At 42.9% G+C, this 22,087-nt stretch overlaps 1 protein-coding gene across 1 annotated transcript; it reads left to right on the top strand.

The window, feature by feature from the left end:
- The first annotated feature begins 218 nt into the window (after window positions 1–218).
- On the top strand, window positions 219–20,847 carry CSE1L (chromosome segregation 1 like). Its single transcript, XM_053993063.1, has 25 exons — window positions 219–306; window positions 2,400–2,503; window positions 3,040–3,182; window positions 4,199–4,300; window positions 4,685–4,830; window positions 5,132–5,222; window positions 5,486–5,593; window positions 6,489–6,581; window positions 7,819–7,986; window positions 8,080–8,209; window positions 8,884–8,949; window positions 10,479–10,681; window positions 11,678–11,762; window positions 12,487–12,548; window positions 13,296–13,432; window positions 13,594–13,697; window positions 14,310–14,407; window positions 15,280–15,430; window positions 15,908–16,116; window positions 16,612–16,709; window positions 16,915–17,000; window positions 18,080–18,161; window positions 18,597–18,743; window positions 19,567–19,798; window positions 20,322–20,847. Exons 2-25 carry the CDS (start codon window positions 2,419–2,421, stop codon window positions 20,409–20,411), a joined length of 2,916 nt encoding a protein of 971 aa, XP_053849038.1. The 5' UTR covers window positions 219–306; window positions 2,400–2,418; the 3' UTR covers window positions 20,412–20,847.
- The last annotated feature ends 1,240 nt before the right edge of the window (window positions 20,848–22,087 follow it).

The raw sequence follows: 22,087 nt of genomic DNA, 5'->3' as shown, positions 1-22,087 counted from the left end.
GGGCCGCGCTCGCCCCCGTGCCGGGGCTCGGGGCGGGGCGAGGCCGCCGCGCTGCGAGAGGCGCCGCGGGGCCCTATGGGAAGGGCCCGGCCATTGGCCGCCGCCCACCGGGCGCGGCGCGGATTGGCTGCCGGCGGCGCGCCCGGTGCCGGCGCGGGCGCTGATTGGCCGGGCGGCAGCGCGATGTCACCGCCCCGCGCGATGCGGTCACGGAGCCGCCGCCGCGCCCTCGCCCGGCGGTTTGAATGTGAAGCGCAGCCGGAGCGCTCGGAGCCGCCGCCGCCGCCGCCGTGGGGGAGCCGCCAGGTGAGGCCGGGACGCGCTGCCCCGCACGGCGATGGGGCTGGGCGGCCCCGTGCACCGGCGGCACCGCGGCCGCCCGCGCGCCAACTCCGCGCCGCGCTCGGCGCTGGGCCCGCGGCGCGGCCACGGGCGCAGCGCACCATGCTGGGCCCTTCCGCCCGCCTCTCGCGGCCCGCGATTGGTCCGAGGCCGCTGGGCCTGCGCAGCCCGCGCCCCTCATTGGCTGCGGCCGCTGCCAGTCCGGGCTGCCGCGGGGGAGGGGGACCGAGTTACTCTGAGGGCTCTGGGGCCGCTCGGGACCTCGCCCGGCCCCGGCCCTGCCGCCCCTCACGGCCCCGCCCGGCCCGGCCCGGCCCGGCCCCGGGGCTCCTCTGCTGGGCCGCCGCAGGAGGCTGCACGGGCGGAGCAGGCGCGGCCCGGCGCCGGGATGGACGGAGCCGCCCCGACCCTTCCGCGGGAGGGCGCGGGCCGGTCCCGCCGCCCCTGGCGCTGCTGTCCCAGGCCCGCGCTCTGGGGAAGCGGGAATTGCCCCCGGGGAGCCTCAGAGCACGGTCAGGATGGTTTTCCCCGTCAGATCTGGGTCCGGAACGTTCTCCGGCACTGGCAGGTGTTTGCTCCGTGCCGGGCGAGGGGATGCAGTTGTGTGGAGCTCCTCCCGGTCCGAGCCCCAGGGGCACGGCCGCGTTCTGCTGCCTTTGGGTTTCTCCTCTGGAAGTGATTGCATTGATTGCACTAAAGTCGGCGATGTATTAAGCACGCTTTATGGGTTTTCTGAGGCCTTTTTTGCAGACACATGCTACAGCCCAACACAAAGCATCATACCACCCCAGCTCAAGTACCACCAATGTTTTTTGTACTGGAAAACAAACATGAAGAGCTAGAGGAAGAGAAGGAAATAAGCATATGTAGGTAACAGGTCAAAATGTGTTGGTGGATGTGAATTGGTGAACAAGACTACAGACCCCAAAAGTAAACCCGAAAAGCACAGGGAAACATAGGAGAGGACTGTTCAGGTAGATTTTTACTTCCTGCAAAATATGTTAGGATCTGATTTGCTTATTAACATTAATTTAATTCAAGAGGATACTGCTGCTGTCTTTTTAAATTATATAGATGTCATAACCGACATAAAAATTGTGTAATTAAAACTCAGTGCCTTTGCAAGCATGTTTATACAGAACTGTTTATTGTGCTGGTGATCAGCATGAAACAACTCCAGAGCAGGGCAGGTAAATTTCAGTCAATTGTACTAAATAGAAATTCCAGAGGAAAAATGGAAACCTTTGCTTCCTCACAGCCTTTGTTGGGAGTGAACTGTGCTGCTGGTGGTGGGAAGGACGGGCAGGATTGATGATGATGTCCAGAGGAACATCTCCATTAAAGCACATCTTACTATCATAGTATTGCTGTAATTTTAATTGTTCCAGTGCAGGCTGTGAAGTAAATATATAACTGTGGTACAGATAAGAATATGTGTGGGAGGATTACTAGAGAGGAGCAATATGGACTTATTGCAGAGTTATTCTGTAAAAAGTATTGCATTTAAATTATCTCCCACCCTAGTCTGAACTGATTTTACAGGGAGGATAAACTAACTAGCTTTGCACAGTCTTTTGTCTCTTTTTAAAAAAATATTTTCTTTTGAGATTTTTATTTAATAAGGAGTATTTGATTTTTTTGAAAAAGCCTTGACTCTTCAACACACTTTGAATTGTTTTATTTACAATTATGTAGGGCAGGACTGTTCAGCTGTTTCAGTCAGGGGCAGTTTCTGGGGCTGGCAGCAGAGCAAAAGCAGAACTAAGTTCCTGTTGTGCTGAAAGGGCAAGAGATCATCTTTTGGCTGTACCTGGTTCATGTCTGTGGGCTGCCTAAGCCTTTCCTGGAGTTTGGGGTCCATAAACCAGGCACTAGCAGTTACCTGGAGCTTGAGAAATGGGATGTTTGCTGTGCCTGGTGCACCCTGGCTGGGACTGTGCTTGTGAGGTATTGTCCAAAAGAGCTGATGTTGCTTCTGTGGGATCTGGTTTTAGATGGGTAGCTTTAGGATAGATTTTCTGATCTCTGGTTGTAACAAAACTACTTACGGGTTTCAGGTTCTGAGGTTCTGCCAAAATGGAGCTCAGTGATGCCAATTTACAAACTTTAACTGAATATCTAAAGAAAACACTAGATCCAGATCCTGCTATAAGGCGTCCTGGTAAGTGATTCTCATGATTGAGAACAAAAAAGTTGTGTTTCTTTTTGTGTCTCCTGTCTCTGTGTACCAAATTTCAGTGGATATTTATGCAATAACTTCTTTACAGAAGTTCTCATTTTAAAATGAAACCCCCAAAAAAACTAATGAAGGGTGGATATAAATAGAAATAATTTTATCTGCTTTTTTGTGATTTTGTTTTTCTGTAATCTTTTTTTTTTTTTTTTTTGCACTGTTGTTATTTAAAGCAGTGCTGCTGTTTCCAACAAGTCAGGATTTACTTCCCCTCGGGTTATGGCTTTTCCAAGGGTGAGGAGGCAGAATTTCCCCATCCTGCTGGGGATCCAGAGCTGCTGTTGAGGCAGGAGCAGTGAGGAGCTGGGGAGCAAAGAAGTTGTGATACTTTTTGTCAGACATGTTCCTGTGAAGCTTTGGCAAGTGTTTGTGTTGGGTATTTTAAACAGACACTTGAGAAATCGTAGGGTTCCCCTTAGAGAAAGCAGTTGAGCTTTTGCTAATCGCAGTGTGTTCTCTTACAGCGGAAAAGTTCCTTGAATCTGTGGAAGGAAGCCAGAACTATCCCCTGTTGCTCTTAACGCTGCTGGAGAAATCACAGGAAAATGTCATCAAAGTCTGTGCATCCGTAACGTTCAAGAATTATATTAAAAGGAACTGGAGAATTGTAGGTATTCTAGTGAGGAAGTGTGCTAAGAACTAATCATCCTTTTAAGGTACAATAAGCAGATCCACATCCCACCCAACTCAGTGTCATCTGTGAACCTACTGAGGGAGCCCTTGATCCTCTCATCCAGATCATCAGTAAAGATATTAATCAGTACTGAGCCTGGGGCAACCCCATTAGTGACTGATGGTATAGATCAGCATACCTTGAACTTTTGAAATTGCTAACTTTTGATCTGTGTGTGGAAAGATGGTAAAAGGGATGTGAGAAGGGTAGTGGTACCATCAGGTTTAGGGTATCTCAATACCTTACAGGTATTGTAAGTATACAGTTGATTGAGTGTCTCCCTGGAGATGCTTTTCTCTTTTAATTGCTGGATGATTTCTAGGTCTCTGAACTTCAGTGCTGTCATCACAGATAATGTGACTGTCACTGGTTGGGACAAGCCACCTCATTATTTTATTTCTTTAGTAGCAGCTTTGCAATTTCTACTGCTTGGCACTGCTAACTGACTGGACTTGGAACTGATTGGTGGTTTGAACTGGTTAGATAACTTAAAGTCAATGTTGGGGTTTTGATTGTGTAACCTGCACCTTCATGTACAGTCTCTAGAAAGGATGGCTCGAGACAGCTCACACAAAATCAATTTGTGGGATTGGCAGAAGTGCTGTTTGGTGTGGTGGAAGAGGTGACTTGGTTAAATGTGGGGGTGTTATTCCCATGTGCACCCACCCTCACTGCTGCTCAATTGCTGACCTGAAAAGTTACCCTGAGGGAAGAGAAGAAAACTTCTTCCAAGTTTTAAAAAAGGACATTATTTCTTTCAGCTTTTTTCAGATACTGCTGTTCCAGATTCATTGAAGGCAGTGTCTCTTAACAGGTTTGCTTCTTAGGTTCTTCAGCATTGTAATGGTTACATAAATGAATATAAACTGTTGGCTTCTGAAATGCTGGTCATCTCTCATTGCCTGGAGTATGCTGATATGCCCATAACTTAATTATTGTTTTCATTTTAGGTTGAGGATGAACCAAACAAAATATGTGAATCGGACAGAATAGCCATTAAAGCCAACATAGTGCCCTTGATGCTTAGCAGCCCAGAACAAATTCAAAAGCAGGTAATATGTCATTCCTGGTTGTATCCATGAAACTTTGGGAATATTCTAAGCATGTCTAGAGGCAGAGCTCAGTTCCCTTACCACTGAGCTCAACCTGATCAAAATAACTTTGAGGATATAGTGACAGGTATTTCTACCTACTTCAACATTTTTTAAAGATGATTGTATTTAAAGATCTTATAGCTAAGTTCTAACATTAGGCAGTTAAACAGCAATTCTAGAAAGTGAGACTCTGTAAGTTTAAGGTGAGATTTTTGTATTTGTGTGGAAAGTAGCAGATACTTAATCCAGTGATTTTTGAGTTGGACAAGAGTAACCAGGATTTTTTAGGATGTTGGCAGCATCTGGCACAACTGCTGCGTGACAGCTCCGTTTCCTTTGCAGTTAAGTGATGCCATCAGTATTATTGGGCGGGAAGACTTCCCTCAGAAGTGGCCAGACCTGCTGACAGAGATGGTGAATCGCTTCCAGAGCGGAGATTTCCACGTCATCAACGGGGTGCTGCGCACCGCCCACTCTTTATTTAAAAGGTACTGGAAATAAGGGAGTTTGTGGATGGATGGTGAAAGTTCTGTTCAGCTGGCATGTTTTGCTGTTAGACTTCATTTTGGACATTTAGAAAAGCCCCTAGTTGTGACTTCTACATACACCTTCTAAGTAGTTATCAAGTTGTACATGGTTGTACATGGTTTTGAACCATGTTGTTTAGTTCCTGTTTACTTTACAGTATTTTTTTCAAGGTTCAGCACAAGACAAAATTCTGTGTGAATTAATTTGGTAATAAATGTGAAGACTATTCTGTTTTTCATGTGTTTCTCTCTTACTTGTCAGGTACCGCCATGAATTTAAGTCAAATGAATTATGGACAGAGATCAAACTTGTTCTTGATGCCTTTGCTTTACCCTTGACAAATCTCTTTAAGGTATTTCTTGTTGAGTCATTTCTAAAACAAGTTTAATGTTCTGAATTGCTTGCTGTGCATACCTGTAAAATTAAAACTCAAGAATTGTTGTTCGAAACTCTTAAAGGGGTTCAAATTCAGGGCATGAAGTGAGAGCTAACAAGATTGATAAGAGGATGAAAAATAACCATATTTTCTGTTTTAAAAAGAACGTTCCATGGCACTTTTCAGTATTTTTTTATTGGTGTGGGTTTTGTACTTGACAGTCTTGCATCTTTTTCTAGGCAACTATTGAACTTTGCAGCACACATGCAAATGATGCCAGTGCCCTGAAGGTTCTCTTTTCTTCTCTCATTCTAATTGCGAAGCTGTTCTACAGTTTAAATTTTCAGGTGAATCTCCTTGTTCTTGGGATAGTTTTGCTTTGTTCTGAAGAAGCTGGTACTACAGAAATCATTTGAGGCAGCCTTTAAGGTCATGCTTTATGGCAAAAAGAAAAATCACCAGTGCATCTCCTGACGTAAAAGCACAGTAAGGAAGGATTATTTAAGACATTAGCTTGGCCCTACGTAAACACAAGTTCAAGAGAGTCTGAGTTGGCACTGCTTCAAGGAGGTGTCGTATGGGGCCTCTGAGTAGCAGCTGGGAAAGGCAGGAGTCCAATGCCTGAGTTTCTGTTCACTTTGCCCCTTTATAAATGTGCCTGTACTGACAGGAGCTGGGTCACATAGGTGAGAGTCCATTACGTGTAGCTCTGTGGCACTGTAGGAGCAGTAATTCTGGGAGCAGTGTGTGTTGTCTGGGTTTGGAATCAGATCTACATTTTGGACATTACTAAGTGTGCTCTATGGGAAATGGTAAAAAGCTCCCTTGCTGAGGTGACATTTATTTAGTGTCTCAACATGAACATTAAGTCTGTGAAGTGGGATTGTGCATGGATTCCTTGGGCTGCTCTTCCATAGGGGGCAGAAGAACAAGCTGAAGTTAAAAAAGACTTGTGCTCTCTTGTTCTGAGAGTGAGAGGTGATATGGCTCATTCATTATAAAAATGTGAGCTGTTTAGAGTCTAAGCAACTAGTTTATTTGGAACTAGTTGTACTCCAGGGCTCTGCCAGAACAGTTTTTGTTTGGAAGGCGGAAGGGGCACTATTTCAATTTGAAGATTGTTTTCCATGGGTTACTGTCCCTCAGTAGATGATAAGGTGGATGCACTACTTCCAGTGGAGGTATGTTATCTAAGCAGTGCAGTCAGAAATTAAAATGTAGATATATGCTTTTCTTTCACAGGATCTTCCTGAGTTTTTTGAAGATAACATGGAAACATGGATGACAAACTTTCATAGCCTTTTAACTTTAGATAATAAACTCTTGCAGACTGATGTAAGTACTGCATAAACCACCTGGTTTGCATCTGTAGGGGAGAGTGTGGACTGACAACTTAGGTCTAATTCTGAACAATGCAGTGGTTTTTTTGTGGGGTAAACAAAGGAATAGAACGACTGCAAGAAAATGGAGTTTAAGAGAAGTTGCTCTGCTGTCTAAGGAAGTTGAGGTTCAGTTCTTCAAGTTGTATGCCAGTTACAGGTATACCCAGCTGTGCACAGAAATCAAATTACCAATACTCATCACTGAGTTGATTCTTTCAAGAACAGCTGCTGAAGTAACCTGACCATTAGTATCACAGGGCTCAGGTTTTCTGTATCTGTCAGCTGGTTCTAGAAAACAGGGTCTCTTAAAGAACTTGAAACAATTGAACATAGAGGGCAGGACGTCTCTTAAGTACTTCAGTATTTGCTGTCTTGGTCTATTAAAGAATCAGTAATTTCACTGGTGAAAGCTGATACCAGGTCAGCAAAGCTCCGGTTATTTTTGTGCATGTTTTCTACATTTTAAGTGCTGATGTCTTCCATCATCACATCGTCACATCTCAATAGTTTGCCACTTGATGGAGCCAAAACAACTCTATAAATTTCTTGACAACACATAGGGAAGCATATTAAGTGTATGTTGTGTTCTAGTTACCCTTCTGCTAAAAGAAGCTTTGCTGCTTTTTTGTCTTGTGTCTGTGGGCTGCTCCCAGCACAAGCACTTGTGCAGCTGAACTGGGACAGGCAGTAAAGCTGAAAGGTGGGGGTGGAGGGAAGAGGGGCAGACAGAACTGGGCTGGTGTTTGGTTGAGTTGTTTTCTTAATTCCAGTTCAATTTCTCAGTTCACATGGTGGTTCCATGAACATCTGTGATCTGGGGAAGGGGAGGGAACTTCTACAACTACTCCAATTAAAGAATCCTGATGTAGTGGCTTTTAAGTGTATTTTTTCAATGCCTTGTGTTGTCTTTTTCGTATTACATTTGTAAATTAATTTTGTGTGAATTGTGTCTGTTTTCAAGTACACAGTACTTGATATGAAATGTAGGTATGATTTCTAACTTGAAAAGCAGTTTGGGTACAGATCAGCAAAATACAGTAGTTCTAGGGCCAATGAGAGGGATTTCTTTCACCTGTTTGGGACATAGTAAAACGGTGATGTAAATATTTAATGTAAATACATTGATACTTCTAATGTTTAAGTAGTGTTGAAGTTCGGATGTTTAAGTTCTTAGTTTTGTTTTATGTGAGGATGAAGAGGAAGCTGGATTGCTGGAGCTCTTGAAATCACAAATTTGTGATAATGCTGCTTTATATGCTCAAAAATATGATGAAGAATTCCAGCCCTACCTGCCACGATTTGTAACAGCAATCTGGAATCTGTTAGTCACAACCGGCCAGGAAGTGAAGTATGATTTGGTGAGTTGCTAAAATCTGATCTTGTCAAGTGTAATAATAAATCATAAATGCATCAGTCATGCTAAAGTTTTGTCTTCTGTTGTGGTGCTATAGCTGGTCAGTAACGCCATCCAGTTTCTGGCCTCAGTTTGTGAGAGACCACATTACAAGCATCTGTTTGAAGACCAGAATATATTGACAAGCATCTGTGAAAAAGTTATTGTTCCCAATATGGAATTTAGAGGTAACTTTTTGAGACTTAAATTTTGGAAAACACAACAAAAATTTAATTATCATGACATGTTGCTTTGCAGGACTAAGAGCTGAAGATTCCCTCTTGTGTACCTTAGTGCTAGATTCAAGCCCACGTTTCTGCAGCAGATTGCTGTCCTGTGGGCTTTGTAGAGTTGTATGACTATGCCTAACTTTTCATGTTGAAATCCCAGTGAAGGAAGTCTAGGTCATGTGCCACCAATAAATTTCTACAATTAAAGTGAGTATCTGAGTAATGCAAGGAGCCTAAATAGGCAGGAATATCAGGCCTACCAAATTGTAGTGTTTAGTTCTCTGGGTTTTGATGCTCATACTGATCCTTTATTTAAAATGCAGTGAAAATATATTGCAGTGATAAGAAGCTTCTCTCTCTTAAGTCTGTGACTCTGAAAGCCTCTTCAAGTACACCTGGTGTTGAATATGTGTTGAGATTTTTCTTAGAATCAACACATCAGCCTATGGGTATGAAAGACTAATTTGTGGGACAGAAGGTAAACAGACTAGTCTGGCTGGATATTTCTTGTTAATTAATATTAATGTTATAGAAAGGTCCTTGGAAAAAATAGCAAGTTGATAATATATACCCTTTTACTATAAAAAACAGAGACTTCAGTACTTCAGCTTCCATGTATTTTGTATTTTCAGCGGCTGATGAAGAAGCATTTGAAGATAATTCTGAAGAGTATATAAGAAGGGATTTGGAAGGATCTGGTAATCCACAGATTTATACTAAGTATACTTGGTATTTAAATATAGCTCTGAAGAGCTGAAGCAATTTACTGAAGCTTTTATAACTTCATTTTGAAATAGAGAAGGTTTCCACACACCACCCCCAGCTGGATTGTATCCAGTCTGTGATCAAGTCTACTGTCACGATATGCTTGTCACAGTGTCTTTCTGGTTTGAACAATGTTTTTATAGGGCTTTTTCCTTAATTGGATTGGTATGTCTTCTGCACTGCCCACATTCTCATTTCAGCAAATACAGCCTGCAAGTCAATGCTGAGTAGTAGCCAGTTGTGTATTTAGTTCCTATGTGTGGAGTTTTAAGTAACAGGGAGAGACTCTTGATGCTGAGGCTGAAATTCTGCCGGGGTTGCACACAAGCTGTGCTCAGGCCAGCTGGCCAGCAGCCAGGCTGGGACGTGGCATGTGTTCAGAGCAGTGCCTGCCCTGGGACTCCAGCTGCTGGAGTGCTGGGGGAGGCTGTGCTCTGCAGCCAGGCCAGAGCCCCTGGGAGCCAAACCTGGCTCTGTGTACACGCTGTGCCACCAGCACTTCACTGACAGACACTTCTGAAGTGATGGCATTTTGTAATAGATTGAAGAAATTACTGTATGCTTGCAGTGGAGGAGAAAATTGGAGGAAGCATTTTTGAACTTTTTTCAAGAAGACATCATTCTTATCCAGGGTTGGCTGCATTTTAGACATTTGTGAAGTTTTTTACAAAAAGGTACTGTCAGGTGTGGTGGGCCAATAGCTGGCTTGTGCTCCAGTCTGCTGCAGTCTGATGGGGGCGAGAGTAGGAGAGGTGAAAGTGAGAAGACTCATGGATAAAGACAGTTAATGGATAAAGACATAAAGACAGTGAAAGACAGAGTAAGGAAAGGGGAGAGAAGTTAGTGACTCACCACTGCCCGCAGGCTGACAACTGCCCAGCGTGTCCCTGAGCAATGGCTACTTCCCCCAGACCCCCTCCCTGCCCCACTCAGTTTTTATTGCTGAGCATGTCATACAGCATGGAATGTCTTGCTGGTGGATTAGCTGCCCAGGTTGTCCCCTCCCAGCTCCTTGCCTGCCCCAAACGACTTGCTGGGAAGGCAAAGCAGGAGGAAGAGGAGGCCCTGACGCTGTGACAGGGTCTTCAGCAGCAGGCAGCCCCTGGGTGTTACCAGCAGCTTTAGTCACTGGTACAGAACATGGCACTAGATGGGCCACTAGGGCGAAAATGAACTCCCTCCCAGCCAGAGCCAGTACCTTTGGGTGCATAATGTCCAGCCAGTACCAGCCCCCCTGCATGCCTGCTGCCACTGCTCAAGGACAGCTGTCCCTTCTCCTTGGCATACAAGTAGTCCAGTTGTGACAGTAAATAAAAGGCTTACAGGTGTTGTTACACAACAGTGTGGAGGGTTGCAATGATTAACATGACTTGAGAAGCTGTTACTCTTTTGATTACTATGTTTATTAATATGAAAAGCTGTCTGCTTTCTCATATCCTAAGAATCTTTGGTTCTCATGCAGATATTGACACCAGGCGCAGAGCAGCTTGTGATCTGGTCAGAGGCTTGTGCAAATTTTTTGAAGGACCTGTGACAGGGATTTTTTCTGGATATGTTAATTCTATGCTGCAAGAATATGCAAAGAATCCATCTGTTAACTGGAAGCACAAAGATGCAGCCATTTACCTTGTAACATCTTTGGCATCCAAAGCTCAGACACAGAAGGTACTTGTGCATTTTATTTATTGTAATCTGTCTGCATTCAGATATTACAGTGCAGGTGAGGCCTGCTGCTCGTTTAATCTGCTTCAGAAAGGGAGTAACTGTGTGTGCAGTAGTTGATGTTGAGGAGATGAAAAGCTGCCCTTTATATAATATAGTCCTGTCACAGTTGGTGCTGTCTGACCTTCAGGTAGATGGGGCACAGTGTGGCCCTGTGGCAGGCCTGACTGGCATGTGAGATCCAGCCAGCCAAAGAAACAAAACTGTCTCTGCTCTGGAACCTCTGAGCTCTGAGTGGTCCTGAGGCACTCTGGAAGCCATGGAAGGCAAATAGAGCTTTACAGAAGATAATCAGATGTGTTAAACAGACTAAAAGGAATTTAAATGACTGTTGGAGTTCTTGATATTTCCCAATATTTCCTGCTACTTGAATGTTTGATTTGTGAATGACATGTGAATGCTAGTGATGCTGGAAATAGATCTCATTACTTGCTGTTAGGCTGCAGACACTGAAAAAGCACAGCTGGGCTAACCTGTATTTTGAAACAGGAGCAATGTATCAAATGTCCTATGGAACAAGTTTAGATGTACTATTAGATGTTTTAAATGCTGTTACAGTTCAAATCTAAGTGTCTTTACAAGACAGATTTGAGGCAAACCTAGTAAAAATGTGTACATCTCTTTATGCAATTTTGCTGAAGGTTCTCAGTCTTTTCCTGAAGCCAGGTGTATACTGCTGCCCAGCAGTTGTTAGTGATGTGTAATGGGAACCAGTCTGGTAGCATTTGGGAAACTGCAAACTTTGTGTCTTTTTCTATGCTATTTATTGGCAAATATGAACTAATTTAGAACACTTCATTGAAAAATCTCCATCTAAAAATCCTGGTTTAAAAAAAGGTTGCATTTCTTGTAAGAGAAAACTAATAGTAATGTTTTTAAATTAGTAAGAAAACTAGCAGTTTATATGTCAGCATACGAGTTGTTTTTTGCTTCTTCCAGCATGGAATAACCCAGGCCAATGAACTCGTTAATCTGACAGAATTCTTTGTGAATCACATTCAACCTGACTTAAAGTCTGCTACTGGTAAGTTACTGTTAATTTTGATGGGGTATTTTTGTGATGTATCATAACAGTGACCATTGTTTGTGAAGTCTCAAGCACTCCTTTATCAGCAGAATCTCTGGGATGGGCTCTTAACACTTGGCACAGAGTAATTAATTTTTGTTTGGCCAGCAGTGAAGGAGCTGTTACAGCAAGGTGGATTGCCACCTTACCACCTGCTCTCTGCAAGATCAGGGCATGTATTCACATGGTTGCTATCAGCTACATGCTTAAACTTGTTGAATCAAAGTAACTTGATTTCTGTATTTGAGACCTTATGGTAAACTTCCATGCTCTACAGAACCCTGAGAAATTAAAATACTGAGGCCCTATTGATGAGGTTGTGGATGTCTAGATTTAAACCATGGGGTTTACAACAATTATCTTACTACAGCTGAAGCATAGTGGGTTGTCTCGAAATGTGTAATTGAAGGCTGCGAAAATTGAAACCAGAAGATGAGATTTCATCTGAGCTGGACTGTGCTTTTAATGGTACTGGGATGTGATTTGTACCTAAAACTGGTATTCTAACAGTGCCCATACGAAAGTGCAGGAACTAAAAAATGTAGAAAAACATTGTCTGTATTATTTTCTACAGGGGAAAATTATTACTTAGTGACAAATGTCACTTGTATATATAGTACATGTTCAGTAATCACATTTGTATGAGAAGTATCAATGAAGTTTGCATATTTTTCTATTTCAGTGAATGAATTCCCTGTGCTAAAAGCAGATGGTATCAAATATATCATGATTTTTAGAAATCAAGTAAGTTTTTCTTTCACTCTTATAGAAAAACATATTGTAGGTTGTTACTTTATACTTGCCAAGCCTAATTTATCACACTTGGCCATATGTCAGCTCAACAGGTGTTTGATAGTCATATACATACTTCATGCTGAATTTTTAGTTTAGAAAGTAAATGATATTGTTATAAATATCCATTTAACATGTAGTCTGTGTGCTGTCCATGTGCTGTGGGAACACTGAATATCTTAGCTGCTTAATTCTGTGACACACTCAGACGTTTCCAAGTCAATGTTAGTCCAAATACCCTTGATTGCTTGTATCATTGCAGTAGTTGTTACAGAGTACAGCAGTTTTGTCCTTTATCTTTTCTGATTCATGAGATGTGGTGAGAAAATATGTTGCATACTATTCTAAATTCTAGATTAACTTTATTAATTTCTTATGAAATATCCATGATGTTGTTTTTTTAAACCTTGATATTTTTAATTACCTATTAAGACCAAAAAAATGGAAGGGGAAATACACATTAGGATTATCTGCACTTACTGCTAATCCAATGTACCATTGGTGTTCAGGGGAAGTATATGAGCTATGACAGAAGTAGGTACCTCCTGGTTGTCAAGATGTGAAGGAGCAACAGGAGGAGCCTCCCAAGACACCTCCCTCTGCCAAGCTCTGCGTGTCACTGATGAGCTTGGCTGTGCTCTACAGTTGAACCATCTGTATTTTTAAACATACTTAGGATTTGTTGTTATACTTTTGTAGGTACCAAAGGAACAACTGCTGGTGTCTATTCCTCTTTTAATCAATCATCTTCAAGCAGAAAGTATTGTAGTCCATACCTACGCAGCCCATGCTCTTGAAAGACTGTTTACCATGAGAGGGACAAACAATGCTACCCTGTAAGTTTTCAAGCAGAAATAAATTCATTGCTAACAGATTTTGTGCATTAAGGATGAGAAATACCTGTAGGGGATCCTTTGTGTCATATATTATGGTATTGTATAAGGCTTGAAGTTTGTGACTCTCTTTCATCATTAAAGAGCTGTGTTTCACTTAACAGCATTACAGCTGCAGAAATGGCACCCTTTGTAGAAGTGCTGTTAACAAACCTTTTCAAAGCTCTGACGCTTCCTGGCTCATCTGAAAATGAATACATTATGAAAGGTAAATGCCTAATGCGTCCTGCAATATAAGAATGACGTGGTTAACTTGAGGTAAAGGCTTACAGTTACAGGTTCCTGACATTTTTATTTGCAAAACCTATTTTATGCAAATGTGTTGAAGAGTCTGCAGTTACTTATCAGGCTGTATCACATCATCTTCAACTAAACTTATGGTACCAAAGAGCAACACTAAACATAATGGTACTAAGTTATTTCTCAGATGGTAGTCTTGTAGTCAGGACAGCTCCCTGGACAGTGTCAGGGGAAGATCTGAGCAGTCTGGTCATGGGGAGGACATATGGTCATGGCTAGTGAAAGGATAGATCTGATCATGGCTAAGGGGATGCTGAGATCTGAGACTTGCCCAGGACAAGTGATGACCTTTGTAAAGATGCTTGATCTCCTGTGTTCATCTCTAGAATGAGAATAAGGAGGCTTTATTTTATGCTGTGTCATGATTATAGATTGAATGTTCTTGCAGCAGGTGCTCTTTGTTCTGTACCTAATTCCTTGGGTTCCTATTTTAACAGTAAAAGGTAAAGGATTTAGGCATATGTTGAGTGGCAGAAGTGTATTTTGTCTTCAGAAGTTAAAATTTTCCATTTATTTGCAGCAATCATGAGGAGTTTTTCTCTGCTACAGGAGTCCATAATTCCATACATCCCTTCTGTCATCACACAGCTCACACAGAAACTGCTGGCTGTCAGTAAGGTAAAGAAACAGAGCAACAGGGTCACCTTCTACCTTTTAGAGCAGTCTTGCTGAGAACTTATGTCCAGTTGGTGGTGTTCTGTTAGAATACTCTAAATAGTGCAATATTTTCTGATGCAACTAATTTGAAACAGCATTCCAGTGAGGTACTGCCTTCCTTTTAGAACGTATTCTCAGATCATTTTTCCTGCTCTCATCTGAAATTTAGAAGCATATGAACTCTTTCTGTAATGCTAGTTTATTGTAGTATAAATGCTTGCTTGTGCAGAGGCCACCAGTACAATAATCTGGTTTTATCACAACTCCTGTATTCTTTGCCCGTGAAACTTCTGAAGCTAATAATAATTGGCATTGAAATGTGGGATCGAATTAAATAAATTACCCTTCTGCTTTTGGTGGGTAAAATTCTCTTAGTTTTTTATTTAGACTTGCCAAATTCTTAACTATTGACAATAGGGAATGCCTTAGAATACCTTCACTGATTGTCCAGAAAACTACTTCTCTGTACAGTTTAAACTCAGCTGCAACTTCTAAGAAGTATTCAATAGAGAATTGACTGGACACTTGAAAGATTGAAAAATAACCTTTTTCTGGTTTTTGTTCTGTGGTATTTTAACTGTTTGGTAGTTTACATAGAACTTCTGAAAAACACTTGCTATGAAAAAAAAAACCCTCTCCTTTATGCCTTAGAGGTCTTTATGTTTGCTTTTATCCATGGAATTAATTTTGTAAGCATATTAATACATAAGTTACAAGTATCCCTAGTCTGAAATGCTACTTTAGTCTTCAGTTGAAATAAAAAATATATTTAGCAAAATAAGTGACCTGTCTGCAAGCTGGGGTTGATTTATCTGTTTATAACCTGTTTTCAGAATCCCAGCAAACCTCACTTTAACCATTATATGTTTGAGTCAATCTGCTTGTCGATAAGAATAACGTGCAAGGCAAACCCAGAGGCAGTGGGGAGCTTTGAGGAGGCTTTGTTCCTGGTGTTCACAGAGATCCTGCAGAATGATGTGCAAGGTAAGGACAGTCAGTGAGTGCCTGTGCTCTCTCCACTGGGCTTGGCTTCTAGGATTTACCTTATGGCAGGATTTTTGTAGCACACCAAATTCAAGGGGAGAAACAACATTTTCACAGTCTGAAAGTGTTTAGATTTTTCCATAGGGTATGTCAACAGCATTCATTTATTTTAACTTATCTACCAATCACTACTCCAAAGCCTCTTAATATTATTCTTAATTCTGTTGCCTTTTTTCGAGTAGTTTGTTTTTTTATGTTCTTAAACAGTAAAGGGTAGAGGAAATAGAAAGTGTATAGATGCAATGCATATTAATTTTTGGAATAATTACATTTGGGAAGGTATGTTTCTTCAGAGTTTTATTAGTTGAAATCTTTGTGATAATATCAAAATTGTGGGTTCAATCCATAGATATGTGGATTCTGGGAATGACAGTGACCATGTTGTCTGACTTGTAAATGTCATCATTTTTCTTCTAGAGTTCATTCCCTATGTGTTTCAAGTGATGTCACTACTTCTAGAAATGCATAAAAATGAAATCCCATCATCCTATATGGCATTGTTTCCCCATCTGCTCCAGCCAGTTCTCTGGGAAAGGACAGGAAACATTCCCCCTCTGGTCAGGCTCCTGCAGGCTTACCTGGAGCGGGGCGCCAGCACCATCGCCAGCGCTGCCGCCGACAAAATCGTGAGTGCCCGGGGCAGAGTCAGGGCGTGGGCCTGGGGACATGGGGCTCTGAGGTTCCAGATCGTGAGGAACTTGGGCAGAGTTTGGTGCTTACATACAAAAACAGACTAATACTCTGAATGTAGATTTTTGGGTGCTTTTCTATTATGTGGATAAGATGAATTCTAGGCTATTAGGCTTTTGTCAACTGAGATGAAAAATTTCTGCTCTTAGTTCTTGCAAGCAGGTAAATTTCCAGTTTTCCTGTCTTGTTTGCCTCATGTTAAACATGTGCATAATGAGAACTTTCAGGTTCTGTTCAGAACAGTCTTGAGAAAAGTGAGTGAGAAGAAGCCAAAATGTATCTTCCTTGGCCAGAACCATAAAAACTGAATCCTGGCTTAGGTTATGAAGGCTTTTGCCTTGGTGTATGCCTTAGATGGTAATGCTCAATTTTCTGGTAGGGTCATGCATGAAGAATTGTTGTCTAGGATTTTATATCTGCTTTTCTTGCAGCCTGGATTGCTAGGTGTGTTCCAGAAGTTGATTGCCTCTAAAGCTAATGATCATCAAGGGTTCTATCTTCTAAACAGTATCATTGAGCATATGCCTCCGTGAGTATGAGCTGAAATTACATTTAAAGCTAAATTCTGTAGACTTTAATTATGAAGTGTATAAACATGCCAAATGCTAATTTTTAACAACTGAAAATATCACATTTTTCAGTCAAATAGATTTGAACAATTCTATATATGTTTTCTGTGAAGACATCAGTAAAATCCTAGTGTGAATTGAATAACTATCCTTTTAAATTTCCAGTGAATCAGTTGACCAGTACAGGAAACAGATCTTCATTCTGCTATTCCAAAGACTTCAAAATTCCAAAACAACAAAATTTATCAAAAGTAAGTTCCTTGCTCTGTGGAAAGCTCTGGTGACAGCAGCAGTTCAGGGGTGCAGAACAAGTGTCCTGTTGCGCCCCGCGGATACGCGCACAGAGGGACAGTGGTGACTCCTAGGACTTGCTCCAAATTATTTGTCATCAAGAGGGGTGTACGGGGCAGTCACCATAGCAGGTGACACTGACTTCATGAAATTGAGGGAATGGAATTAAAATAATGAACTAGACTTGGTTTTTTCTCCTCCTTTCCTAGTGTATGATGTCATTATCGAAATGTCTCCATTTAATCTCCAACAAATAGCAGCAGACTTCCCCTCTGGTGCAGCACAGCAATACTGAGCACACGTCCTGTAGTTACCTGTAGTTGTGTGTTAGGGCTGTGAAGTATTCCATGCTTGTGGCATTTTGGCCTTAGTATGACTAAATTTATTGATAAGGTTTTATGTTGAACTGGCAAAGCTGTGACAGATCATTGCAATACTTATTCTGGCTATTCATGCTGTCACAAGAAGATTGTCGTAGTTATTAAATTATTTTAATGATACTATCACTGCCCAAATTACGCAGTGTCCATTCCTTGACCCTATAAAATCTGGTAAATGCCACCTGATAGGAACAAGAATGATAGAATGAGTTGCTTATAATGGTCTTCCACAAATAAAATGGAAGTGGTACTTTTAATATACTGCACCTGTGCAAAGGGGCTCATACCTCACCTCAGAGTCTGCATCATGTGAAGTTTTCTGCTAAAAGTAGAGGTTTTTGAAGAGTTTGTTTGGTTCTTGATCTGAAAAAAAAAAATTGCAAATGGCTTTTCTAACGCCTTTTTATAACTGCTATAAGGGGAAAAAGGAATAACTCTTGTCTTGTTATACCAGCTTGTTTTTGTGTTGTGGTATGTGAAAAGATCAGTTTTTATGCAAATTTCCAGGCAGCAAATTGATGTACTTCACTTAAACTGAACACATATAAAGACTGCCATTTCTGTCCCCTTGAAAATCTTGGAATGTATTTTGTTGCTGACTCTAAAGCTATTCTTTGGTTTTCATGTTAAGTTTTACTTTGATTTTTTTCTTGTTACAGGTTTCCTTGTCTTCATTAACTTGTATTGTGTAAGATATGGGGCATTAGCTCTGCAAGAAATATTTGACAGCATACAGCCGAAGTTAGTATGTTTTGTTTGTTTGGGTTATATTTGATACTGCTGTGTTATTTTTATCTTTTGAAGTAAGAAAGAGTTGTCTGTTTAGCTAGACTGTCAGACTACATTTATCACTAATTTGACTGGCCAAATGTTTCTCTTAATGTGGTTCATTTATTTGTCTAGAAAATCTTCTTTCTTCTGAATTTCTGACCACAGTTCCTCACTGATAGTTCAAGTTACTAATCTAAGGAGATTATAAAAAGGAAAGATTGATGTTTTTAGTCGTTATCCTTTGTGAAAAGTTTGTATGTGCAAATGTCTACTGCAACAGGGCAGCATCCTAACAAATTATCTGGTTGTTTCTATTCCCTAGTGATTCACATTGTTTCTGATTCTCTTTTGTCACCATAAAGCTGATCAGGCTTTCTAATACTTCTTCTCTCAATGCCACCATAGGATGTTTGGAATGGTGTTGGAGAAAATTATAATTCCGGAAATCCAGAAAGTGTCTGGACAAGTTGAAAAGAAAATCTGTGCTGTTGGCATAACAAAAATATTAACAGAATGTCCTCCCATGATGGACACTGAGTACACCAAACTGTGGTAGGTACCACACTTCTTCAGGTTGTGCTAGTGAGGCTGTTTGAGTTACTGAAAATGGGAGCTCAGACCAAAATACATCCTTGTTGGAAACTCCGTTGTGATCTCCTCAGACCCACAAGGCTGTTTTCGGCCTTTCATCCTGCTTCTGTTTCTCAACAAATGAAACTGTATTTTCAAAGAGGATGACAGAACTGGTTTGAGATGTTTTTGATGGAGATAGCATGGATTTGGCTAGCTGGACCTGCATCGAGGGAAATGCACTGCTTTCCTCCAGCTTGTATTCTTTCTGAAAAGCTAGGCCCAGTTTTGACTTACAGCTCTTCTAGTCAGGAGAGCTGAGCATATTCATAACGTGGCAGAGAAACTGTAATATCTTAGCTTGAGAGTGGAATTCCAGGGAGAGCTACCAGGGAAGTTTGCTTGTCAGCCAGTCCAGCAGTCTAGCATGCCTGGTAGTTTGAATTTGATGACAATCACTGGATCCCAGACTAGGTCCTCAAACTAGAACTTTTAAAGTACTCAGAGGAAAGTTGTGATCTGGAAAATCATTTCTCTTTTCTGTTATGTTTCATGACAGTTTGACTTGATAAATACATACATTGCTCATGCTGTTGATAGGAGTACCCCCATTATGCCTGTAAAACATTCAGACCCACAATTCTCCTGGTCCAGCAAACCTTGGGCATTTGGAATTTCAGTAGCCAAGCAAGTACCTGCAAAGGCTAAATTATAAGGGGTTCCAAATGACTTGAGCATCCCTGTAAAATACCCTGTCCTAACATATTCTGAGCACTCCAGTTTTGCCCTCCCCTCTTTGCCCCAGGATTCCTTTGCTGCAGGCCCTCATTGGCCTCTTTGAGTTGCCTGAGGATGACACGATCCCTGACGAGGAGCACTTCATTGACATAGAAGATACCCCAGGCTATCAGACTGCCTTCTCCCAGCTAGCCTTTGCTGGGAAGAAAGAACACGACCCTGTAGGTCAAATGGTGAACAATCCTAGGATCCATCTGGCACAGTCTCTCCACAAACTGTCTACAGCGTGCCCGGGCAGGGTAGGTGACTTGTGCACTTGCATGCTGATGCTGCATTCTGCAGGGAATGGCTCTCTTTGCTAATGGTTGATAATCAGCAAAATGAAGTAGGTCATAACTCGAGTGCAAGATCGTGCTGTGTTTTATTCTTCATTGGAATATAGCTTTTGTAAGGTCTTTCCTTAGGAGCCTTAGAAAGGCTTTATTTTCACAGCACATAATTTTAAGCAATAAGCTTAAATGTGCCATTTTAAAGAGAAAATTTACACACTTGGTGGTCTATAACTAATACGTGTCTCGAGTTTGGTTGCATGCACTTTTTGAATTCAGGCAGCTCATATAAAATTAGACAAAGTGAGTATACAGTTAACTCTTTTAGCCCATAGCATGTTTGTTTTCCCTGAGATTTTGGTAAGTAAAGATTGCCTGCTACTTTCCCTGTGGGTAGCTGCTGTCTGTGTCTGACTTTGTACTGGGAGTGACAGCAGAAGGCAGCAGGGGCTCGTGTTGCACTCACTGACACCTGTGCTCCACCTGTCCTCAGGTCCTGTCCATGCTGAGCACCAGCCTGAACGCAGAAGCGTTGCAGTATCTCCAGGGATACCTCCAAGCTGCAAGTGTGAGTCTGCTCTGAGCTGCAGACTCCACAGCAAGATCAAAAGCTGGGTTGTTATGCAGAAGGCCGACACTGACTTCTTTATAGCAGAGGTCAGACAGAATGAAAAAGCTGCTTGAAATTGTATTGCAGATTCCATCTTGTAAAAGATAAGTGTGGCTTTAAGCTGAAAGTGAAGGATTTGATGGTTTGTGTACTCACAGATAAAGGTGGCTAACTTCCATTCCCAGTTCAATTTCAAAGGGAATAGTCATAGCGGTTTGTTACGGGATTGATTTGAAATCTGCATCTGCAGTGTTTGGATAATATTTGGAAATGTGTGGAGAGCCCTGGCTGTAGAAACTCACTTCAGTCACTAAAATTCCTTTTCATTTTAATGTTGTCCTTTGTATTTCTTTTGTCTTTCCTTAAACTTTATCTGAATTGTGAATAAATAAGAAGTACTTGTTTAAAATGCCTGTCACTGTGCACTTACTGTTTCAGAAGAATATAGCTGTTTTAAAAAAGATGTTTTACACTTAGGATAGAATATGAAATAGTGGGACTGTGAGGGTTTTTCTTTACATAATAGTTTAGGTGCACTGTAGGATCATACAGAGCAAATCTACACCTCTGGGAGAAGAGCAGAGCTGTTGTCACTCTGGCTGCTCAGCAGCAGGCCCAGGTGCTCTGGAACAGGTCCTGGCAGTACCATGCACGGATGGCAGGTGCTCTTCCCTGGGAGCAGGGATCAGGCTCCAGGTGGGGTTTTCCTGCTCTGTAAAAACGGAAGCGGTGATCTCGGAGTTAGGGTTAAGTCAGGTGTTCTCCGTGTCTCATAAATGCACTGGTGAGGTTTGGGTGCATGGCGTGGGCTCCTGGGTGGCTGCTGGAGTGAACAGCTGAATGCCCCAGTCTGTGTTTGGGGTTCCAGCAGGTGAATGCCCAGTTCAGCAGGTGAATGCCCAGTCTGTGTGTGTGTTTGGGGCTCTGACAGGTGAATGCCCCAGTCTGTGTTTGGGGTTCCAGCAGGTGAATGCCCAGTCTGTGTGTGTGTGCTGGGGGTTCAGCAGGTGAATGCCCAGTCTGTGTGTGTGTTTGGGGTTCCAGCAGGTGAATGCCCGCTGTGTCCTGGGGGCTCCGGGCCGGGCTGCAGCGGCAGAGCTCGGGCCCGGCGTGCCCCGGGTGCTGCGGGTGCCGCCAGGGCTGGAGGCGTTGCTGGGCCTGTCTGCACGGGCTCTGTGCCTGCCGCCATCACTGCTGGGGCTTTGTAGGCTTGGGAGCGCTTTTCCTTCCAGCCGTGTTTTCAAATGTGAGATTTCTGTTAACTGCTCATCCGCGCTCGCTCCTGCTTCGCTGCTGCGCTGGCCACGCTGGGTGACCGCCCCGGCAAGGGCTGCGCCCGCTCGTCCCACGCTTCTGTCCCGGCACGCAGAGCCGCGAGCAGAGCAGCTCGGCGGGCACCGGGCCGGAACGGCCGGGCCGGGCGGGGCCGGAAGCGACGGCGGACGCAGCTGCACCGTCCGGCCCCGGCCCCGCGCGGGACACGTCGGGAGCTGTAGTTTCCCGCTCTGCGGCTCGCGCGGAGCACGCTGGGACTCGTAGTCGCCGCGGAGGAGGCGGTGCTCCCGGCAGGGCTGCGCGCCCATTGGCCAGAGGCGCGGCGAGGGGCGGTGTCTCCGGGGGCTGGCTCGCTGCCGATTGGCTGCGCGGAG

This window comes from Vidua macroura, chromosome 17 (assembly GCF_024509145.1).
Source record: "Vidua macroura isolate BioBank_ID:100142 chromosome 17, ASM2450914v1, whole genome shotgun sequence".
Lineage (NCBI taxonomy): Eukaryota > Metazoa > Chordata > Aves > Passeriformes > Viduidae > Vidua > Vidua macroura.
This window is presented reverse-complemented; position numbering and strand designations above follow the sequence as displayed.